Source organism: Phascolarctos cinereus, unplaced genomic scaffold (genome assembly GCF_003287225.1).
Source record: "Phascolarctos cinereus isolate Bilbo 61053 unplaced genomic scaffold, phaCin_HiC Scaffold_5;HRSCAF=322, whole genome shotgun sequence".
Lineage (NCBI taxonomy): Eukaryota > Metazoa > Chordata > Mammalia > Diprotodontia > Phascolarctidae > Phascolarctos > Phascolarctos cinereus.
Window position 1 is genome coordinate 414,740,557 of NW_027555958.1, and position 9,628 is coordinate 414,750,184.

Consider the following 9,628-nt stretch of genomic DNA (forward strand, 5'->3'; position numbering starts at 1 on the left):
TCCTGTTTAGTCATAGTAACATTTTGTTACCTTTTCATTATCATCATGAAATATTTACTCAATTTTTTTCTTCCAATACTTTTACTAAAATTAAGGAGGGAATGATCTGAACTCTCTCTTTGCATTTTAAGTACTTTCTCAGTCTAATTTCTTTGGGAAAGTAGTAATTTCCATGACTGTAGCAATAGTGTTTGGGTACAGAATTTTATGATGATAACTCAGAGCTGTAACTAGGGTAAATTGAGCAGAATTCCCACCTTTCCCCCAGAAACTAAATTTAGAGGGCACCAACCATATTTTCTTCTCAACTAACGCCAGGTTAGCTCTTCCCCAGCTGGCCCAGCCCTGCTTTTCTTCCTTCTTCTTCTTCTTCTACCTTATAGCTCCCCAGCAGTGGCTTCCTGTCCCAAGGTTTCCATTTCTTTACCATGCTCCCATCCTCCCATGAGCTTGTCCTTAAAATTTAGTTTGAGGACATATTTCTTTTCTTTTCTTTTCTTTTTTTTTTAATTTTTAGGCAATTGGGGTTAAGTGATTTGCCCAGAGCCACACAGCTAGTGTCAAGTGTTTGGTGTGAGGTCGCATTTGAACTCAGGTCCTCCTGACTTCAGGGCTAGTGCTCTATCCACTGCGCCACCTAGCTGCCCCTGAGGGTATATTTTAGCTCCTTGACTTGGGAATACTTTATGAAGCTTGTCTTGGGTCATACTAGATGGCCTTTGTACTGCCTTCCAGCTGTAAACCTGTGATCTGAAGGATCAGTGCTGCATTTTAGAGGGTGATCTCTTCCACCAGAAAAAATACTCTGAAATATCCAAATGTATTTGATTTGATTGCCTTTGTTCACTTTGCCAGGTTACACACTCTTACACTGTGCGGCAGCCTGGGGCCGAGTAGAAACTTTGAAAGCGCTGGTGGATCTGGAAGTCGATACAGAAGCACTGAACTTCCGTAATGAAACAGCCCAGGATGTGGCTCTTCGGTACTCTCAGACAGAGTGTGTTGATTACCTGGAATTGGCAGGTATCTGTGCCCTGAGTTATAAACATTTTTCTTTTTGCCTTGGAAGTCATTCATTCGAAGGTTGTGTCACTGAGTCAGTCAGTCCATCTGAATGATGGAATGATGGATACTACATGATGAGGCAGTCACTATGATATAAAGGAAAGGGTACAGAATTTGGAATCAGGAGAGATGTCAGTTCAGATTCCAATTCTAACTCGAGTCGTGTGGCCCTGGGTAAGCTACCTAGCTTGAGTCCTGAGGATAATCATTCTTGTGTTACTTAGGTTATGAGGTTGTTTCACAAATCAAATGAGATAATGTAGGTAAAGCTCTTTGTAAACTTTAAAATTGTCTATATTGTATTCTGCTTTTTACACCCACATTGAATAAAAATAGTCACAATCACCACTGCTGTCCTGGCTTTCAGGGTATGGATTCTGTCATCTGAATTTTGCTATAGTCATGGAACATTTTATAGAGTGGGAAATTGGCACAGCAGAAGCTTTTTGCTTGGCTTCTTAGAATTTCAGCAGGTATTTGTGTTTACACATGCTTAAATAAGGTAAATTCAACGTATGTGTTAATCTAGTTTCTCTGGGCCTAGGCAGAGTGGCCCATTCTTTCAACAAAAACAATTATTTTATTTGTACATCATGGGCTACGCTCCTGAAGTGACATCTCTCTAAAAGAAAACAAAAATACATCATGCAGGTACACATAAAAAAGAATACCTGATTTATAGGAAGTGTACTTAAGCTTTATGCAAGCTGTGTTTAGAAAAAAAAGTGCAGTCTGAAAAGAGCATAGTTTATAGTCATTCCATTATGTTAGCTCTTTGATGGTACATTGTTTTCCATTTAGGAATAATTCATTTCAACAAATATTTGTTAAACATTTACTATGTGTAAAGCACTATGCAAAGATAACAACAACAATAATAAAAGCTAGCATTTTTATAGTGCTTTAAGGTTTGCAAAATACTTTCCAAATATTATCTCATATTATCCTCACAATAACCTTGAGAGCCAGGTACTGTGGTACAAATGCAGAAACTGAGGCAAACATAGGTTAAGGGACTTGTCCCGGGCCAGATAACTAGGAAATATCTGAGGCTAGATTTGAACTTGTCATCCTGACCTCAGACCCAGTGCTTTATCCTCTGTTTTATCTATCTACCTAGCTGCCAAAGATGAAAACTGCCAATTTTCCTGGCATCAAGGAGATTACAACCTTATTGGTAAATAGTGCATGTATGTAAGTCACTGTAGACATATGGCAGAATATGATATTGACAAAGGATAAATGCAGACAAAGTGTTCTAGGGAAATTTGAGGAGGTAATACTGCCATAAAAAGAGAAGTACTATCAGTTCAAAAATATTCAGAGTCTTTTTCTTGTAGCAGAAAATTGAAAACACCTTATCTGTTCAAGATAAACACTGAACCGATTATGAAAGGAAAAAGTATTTGAGGAGGAAGAGATCCATTTTACCTGGGGCAGAGGATCTTTCTTTGTAAGATGGAGGTACTGGTGAGGAGGTCCATTCTTTTGAGTTCCTCCAGCCCGATTGATAAAATTATAGGATGTAAGGAGCAGGTAACAGAGACAAGAGGTGTTAAGGTCTTAAAGTATAAAGAAGTATTTATATTTGTGTTAACACTCTATTGGTTCTTTAGGAGACATGAAGAAGTTCTTTAGTTAAATTCAATGGTATTATAGAATGGTTAGCTTTTGTCTGGTCAAAGAATTAGCCATGCCTCTGGTGTCCTTTAAAAAGTGAGATACCCACTTCAAGGAGTCTGTCAAGGCACGAAGCAGGTCAAAGGGGGACGAGCTCTGGCATCTGAGAAGGGAGAATAACCTAGCTCTTGAGAGGGAATTGCTCCTTGCCTCTTGGCAGAGGGTTGAGGAGGAATGGTGGGGTGTGTGTGTGTGTGTGTGTGTGTGTGTGTGTGTGTGATTTCTCTCTGCCTCCCTGGGCCATCCACCATGACATCTTGCCCAGTCAGAGACACTGTGCCTAACAAGAAGCAGGCCCAGGAGCCCAGGGGAGGAACATAGCCATCAGGAACACTAAAAGGGCACCAGAGTGTCTGCACCTTCACAGGTATGATTCTCCTTGCCAATTATACTCTCTAAGTGTATACCTCTCTCTCTACTAGTGTACTCTATATAGTGTCCCTACTTTTCCTACTTGTACCCCTTGTATTTGTGGGAGGGAATTTTGTAGCTACTCTTCTTGTAACACTATCCCAGTCAGGGAATACAATTAGCACAAAGCAAAGGCATTCACTGGGATGGTATTATAAGAAGAGTAGCTACAAAATTCCCTCCCACAAATACAAGGGGTACAAGTAGGAAAAGCGTGCATCCCTGACAGGTAAAGCTGGTGGGGGCTCATGAGCTATAATTTGGGAAGGTAGACTCACAAAGTACCTTGAATCTGGAGCAGTTATCCCCCAAGAAACCCAGCCTTCAAGTGTAAGTGGGGAGTAGGGAAAGAGGAGGTAGGTCCCCTGAAGTGACACTACAGGAATAATTTTCAATTTTCAATTACTTTTGTTAAAGTGTTTTAGAAAACTCGTGCCTTGCCTTCTTCATCTTAAAAAGTCTACAGAGTAGGAGCTAAAAGTTTGCAGAAAAAAATATGCCTCTGTTATTTGCATGCAAATTGTGGCCAAGTCCCAAGCTAAATATAGGCTTAAAAAATTCATGATGCTAGTTTGGTATGCTTATCATTTTTCTGTTGATTCAAGTATTTCATAGTTATTTATTCAGTTCCTCTTCATGGACATTTCTTCTGTGCCTACTATGTATATAAAGGCCCTGTGCCAGTTATTATGGAAGAACCTGATCCTTACCTTCAGGAGCTAACAATCTATTAAATAAATTCTATTTGATGAGTTAAGTAAGATATGTGCTCAACTAACTGTAATAGAGGTACAAAATGCTCAGAGCACAGAGGAGGGAGAAGTCAGTGCTAGTTGGGAAGATCATGGAAATCATCACGGGGGTGGTAGTAGTTGAGCTGTCCCTTGTATATGAGCAGGACAGGTAGAAATGGGTCAGGAAGATCATGCATGCTAGGTAGAGAGAGCAGAGTGAGCAAGGTTCCAAGGCAGGAAAGTCCAGGCATGTTCGAGGGAAAAACAGGGGCTCTAATCTGATTAGAACATTGGGTTCATGGAGACCTAGGACAAAATAAGTTTGGGGAGAGATGCCCTGCCAAGATGACTGCTTGAGCAGGAGGCAGAATACCTAGCTCGTACATGCCTGTTCCAGTGAAACCCTAGTCCTCATACTCAAACCAAATAATTATTAAGAAGCCCAACTACAGTAACCGTTTTCTACTCCAGAACTTCACAAGACATCAGCTAGAAGCCTGAAGGCAGTAAGAGAGGGACCCACTCTAATTCCCCCTCCCTATACTGCCCCCACTCCCTGCAAAGCTAGCTCTCACCCCGAATAGCCTCTTAGCATCATCAGAGATGGCCAGTGACACATAGATCCTACAGGGCTTTGTGTCCTGTGGAATCAAGAATGGAAGGCTTCCCTGAGAATGTCCCAAGGTAGTCAGAAGGCCCTAAGGTGGGACCTTGGAAATGCTGGAGAGCAGTGTCTGTGACCATTCTGTCATTGCTTAGTTCAGGGTCTCTCAGGGCTCTGATATCCCTAACACTGTGTCCTGAAACATGAGAGAGGACCATGAAGATCTAGCACTCTGAACCTTAAAGATTCAGGGAAGCTTAGCCTGTAGGGGGAGTATAAAAGGTAGAGCCTGACCCTGGCACAAAGCTCCTATTCATGAACGAAAGCTGGAGAGATGAGTAAATCAAAGAAAACAAATATAAGCAATTATTGTAGATCTAAAGATCTGTCTGAGGAAGGAATGAGGATGTCTAGTTGAGATCATATTGCTTGCCTTCTCAAGGAGTGGGAGAGGGGCATGAGGAAGGGAGAAAATTTGAAACTCAAAATCTTTTAAAATATTAAGAGAATTTGTACATGCAATTGGGAACTATTTAATGAAATAAAATATATTTTAAAGAAAGGGAATAAGTAACTCTGTACCAACTTCAAGCAGTGATTTAAAGGAATACATGGATCTTTCACAAGAATAACATGAATACCAAGAAGAAATGAAACAAGGATCAAAGTGAAACAAAAACTCTTGAGGAAAAAATTAGAAGTGTAATAAGTAGCTTAGAAGAGAAAGTGGTAAACCTTGCCCAAGAAAAGGAATCCTTAAAAACTAGACTGGACCAGATAGACATCAGTGAATCTATGAGTGATGAATATTAGAACAAGATCAAAAGATTGGAAAAAATAGAAGAAAATAGAAGATACCTGATACTAAATAAATTGACCTGGAAAAAAATGGTGAAGGAGAGAACATTTAACAATGATTTGACTTCCTGGAAACCATGATTAAAGAAAATCCTTGAAACTATATCTAAAGAATATAAGGAAATTAGCCAGATGTATTGAACCAGACTGCAAAGTAAAGAGAAAAAGAATCCATTGATCACATCCTGAAAGAAATTCTGAAAGAGCAGAGTCTCAGGAATACCATAGCCATAATCTAGTGCTCCCATGTCAAAGAAAAAAAATGCTGTAGGCATTTTTCCTACATCTGTAACTGATCATTTCCTGCCAGTTAAAATATGGTCACTTTCATTTTTTGTTGTCTTTTTTGATGCTTGCCCAATTTTTTGCCTCTTAACATTTTCCTTTAAAAAGCATTCATGGTACATAGTCATTTGACTTCAGCCTTGCTTGTCTTCTACTTCCCTAATTTCTTTCCCTCAGATGATATTTTCCAATCTCTTTTTCATGTCTTCCACCTATGTCCACTTTTGCATTGAAATGATTAGATATTAATGTATTTATTGATTAAATTTGAAGGGTTGTATTGAGTTCTCTTTAGAATTTCTTTACCTCCTTTTTTAACATATTGGCACAGAAGCTGAAATTATTTAAATTGTGGTCCTTTTGCAAATGTGTATCATGAATATTGTAATATTATGTGACTAAATGTCTCTTGTAATAGTGTGTAGCATGTGTGTGTGTGTGTGTGTGTGTGTGTGTGTGTGTGTGTGTGTGTGTAAGGGGGAGGGAGATTTGATCAGAATACCCTTGATCAATTGGTTTCCCCTACTTAGTTGATAAAAAACACAGAAGATAGGTAGGTAAGGCAATAAAGTGTTAAGTTCTTAAATAAGGTGTAAAGAAGGGTTTATACTCTGTTAACACTCTATGAGGTATGAAGAAGCTCTCTGCTCAGAATGGATGGAATTAGAAGGTATCTGGCCATAGATCAACTTATGCCACTGATTTCCCTTTAAAAAAGTAACACATAGTCTCTTTTGAACCAAAAGACATCTCTCTTGATAGCAGAGAAGGCCAGCTGTGGAAGAAGAACCCAGTCCTTCAAAAGGAATATAATTCTCCATCTCTCATGGAGGTGGGCTGGAATTTCTTTTTCTCCTCTCTTTCTGCCCTCCACCTTATAAACTATGACATCTTGCAGCAGAGCTCCTCACCCAGTAAGAGATCCCATAGCCCAATGGAGAGCAGACCCAAAGAGCTGAGGCAGGAAGCAGATTTATAAGTGTGACCGCAGTGAGTCAAGGAGAAAGAAAGCCATCTCTGGCCATCATGAAGAGGAACAGTCCAAGGAGACCAACTAAGGGGCCTATGTAAGATCTATGAATGAAGGTAAGCTGAATGTGGTCAAACAGGAGATGGAAAGATTAAACATCGACCTCTTGGGTGACAGTGAACTCAAATGGACAAGCATGGATGATTTAATTCAGGTAATCATTATCTACAGTACTGTAGGCAAGAATCCCTGAGAAAAGCAGTATTGGGATGTAATTTCAAAAATGACCGGATATTTCTTTGAATCCAAGGCACTAACCATTCAACATCACAGTAATGTAAGTCTATGCTCCATCCACTGATGCCAAAGAGGCCAAAGTTGATCAGTTCTATGAAGACCTAATAACACCGAAAAAAGATGCTATATACATCACTGGGGATTAGAATGCTAATGTAGGAAAAAATAATTAGAATAACAGGCAAGTTTAGCGTTGGAATACAAAATGAAGCAAGGCAGAGACTAAGAGAGTTTTGTCAAGATAACTCACTGGTCATAGCAAACACAGTGTACGGTACAAAAGGTGACTCTCCGCATGGACATCAGCAGATAGTCAATATTGAAATGAGGTTGATTAGGTGCTCTGCAGCCAAAGCTAGAGAAGCTCTGTACACTCAGTTAAAACAAGATGTGGAGTTAACTGTGGCTCAGATCATCAACTTCTTATTGCAAAATTGAGACTTAAATTGAAGAAAGTAAGGAAAGCCATCAGACTATATAGTTATGGCCTAAACAATATCTGTTATGAATATGAAGTGGAAGTGATAAATAGATTTAAGGGCTTTGATCTGGTAGATAGAATGCCTGAAGAACTTTGGACAGAGGTTTGCAATATTGTACATAAGGCAGCAACAAGAAACATCCCAAAGGAAAAGAAGAGCAAGAAAGCAAAATGGCTGTCTGATGAGGCGTTACAAATAATTGAGGAAAGAATGAAAGTGAAGGGGAAAGGAGAAAGGGAAAGCTATACCCAACTGAATGCAGAATTCCAGAGAATAGCAAGGAGAGATAAGAAGGTTTTCTTAAATGAACAATGCAAAGAAATAGAAGAAAACAATGTAATGGGTAAGACGAGATCTCTTCAGGAAAATTAGAGATGTTAAGGGAATGTTTCGTGCAAAAATGGGCATGATAAAAAATAAAAATGGTAAGGACTTAATAGAAGTGGAAGAGATTAAGAAGATGTGGCAAGAATACAGAGAAGAACTATACAAGAAAGATCTTAATGTTACCAATAACTATGATGGTGTGATTACTGATCTAGACAGACATCTTGGGGAAAATCAAATGGGCCTTAGGAAGCATTATGAAGAGTAAGGCTGGTTGAGGTGATGGAATTCCAGCTGAGCAGTTTAGAATCCTAAAAGATGATGCTGTTAAAGTGCTGTGCTGAATATGCCAAGAAAATTTGGAAAACTCTACAGTGGCCACAGGATAGAAAATATAGATTTAGGTCTCAATTCTAAAGAAGGACAATGCCTCAAAGAGATGGGAGTACCCAGAGTTCTCCTGGGGAACCTGTGTGTGGGCTAAGAAGCAACAGAACTGAACATGAAACAACTGATTGGTTTAAGATTGGGAAAGGAGTATGATAAGGCTATATATCATCACCTTATTTATTTAACTTATATACAGAGTACATGATGTAAAATGGCAGGCTGGACAAATCAAAAGCCAGAATTAAGGCCGCTGAGAGAGAATATCAACAATCTCAAATAAGCAGATGATACCACTCTGATGGTAGAAAATGAAGATTTAAGAAGCCTTTTGATGAGAGTGAAAGAGGAGAGTGTGAAAGCTGGCATGAAGCTTTACATAAAACAAAGCAAAACAAAACAAAACAAAACAAACTAAGATCTTGACACCTGATCCCATCACTTCCTGGCAAATAGAGGGAGAAGAAATGGAAGCAGTGTCAGATTTTATATTCTTGGGCTCAAAGATCACTGCAGATGATGACTGAGATAAAAAGATGCTTGCTCCTTGGGAGGAAAATATTAAAAAGCAGAGCCATCACTTTGCTGACAAAGTTCCATATACTCAAAGCTATGGTTTTTCCAGTAGCAATGTACGGCTGTGAGAGTTGGGCTTTAAGAAGAACTGGGTGCTGCAGAATTGATACTTTCAAATTTTGGTTCTGGAGAAGACATTTGAGAGTCCCTTGGACAGCAAGGAGATCAAATCAGTCACTACTTAAAGAAATTAATTCAGAGTATTCATTGGAAGGTCAAATACTGAAGCTGAAGTTTAAATATTTGGCCACATATTGAGAAGACAAGACTCATTGGAAAAGCCCCTGATGTTGATAAAAATTGAAGACAAAAGGAAAAGGGGATAGCAGAGGATGAGATGGATAGATAGTGTCATGGAAGGAACAAACATGGGCTTGGACAGACTTCAGGAGATCTTAGTGGAGGATAGAAGGACCTGGCATCCTTGGGGTCACATGGGGTCCATGAGGTCACAAAGAGTCAGACATGACTGAAGAACACTAATATTTATACAGTTTGACTAAGAATGGAAGAGGGAACTAGGGGAATAAACATTTATCAGATGGCTACTGTATGCCAGGCATTATGCTAAGTGCTTTATGAATATTATTTCATTTGATCCTCACGACAAACCTTGGAGGTAGAATGGAAACAGTGATTTAAAGAGTGGCAGTACTTTTTAAAAATTAATATAGCTCATTTATTATGATGATTAGAATGGAAAAATATTTACTTTAGTTATGAAATATTTAATTTGGTCATGAAATTTTATTTCCTTTTTGTGAATAAACTATATAATTGAAAATGACAAAAAATGTTTTTTCCACACTCTTCTTAAGAAGCCTCTTGAAAATTTTGAGTTGATCAGTAGAATATAATCCCGTATATTAATTCTCATGAGAACATTAGAAAAATAGCAATGGCTATCTCTTCCTTCTCTTACTGGAAGTACAAAGGAGAGAGCCAGAAGAGT

At 38.9% G+C, this 9,628-nt stretch overlaps 1 protein-coding gene across 4 annotated transcripts in view; it reads left to right on the plus strand.

The window, feature by feature from the left end:
• ANKRD45 (ankyrin repeat domain 45) overlaps positions 1–9,628 on the plus strand; it is a 54,139-nt gene that overhangs the window by 17,089 nt on the left and 27,422 nt on the right. For all 4 annotated transcript variants that reach the window (XM_020970457.2, XM_020970458.2, XM_020970455.2 and 1 more), the window contains exon 3: positions 856–1,023. In XM_020970457.2, the coding sequence (XP_020826116.1) occupies positions 856–1,023 (168 nt within the window). The remainder of the gene's footprint in view (positions 1–855; positions 1,024–9,628) is intronic.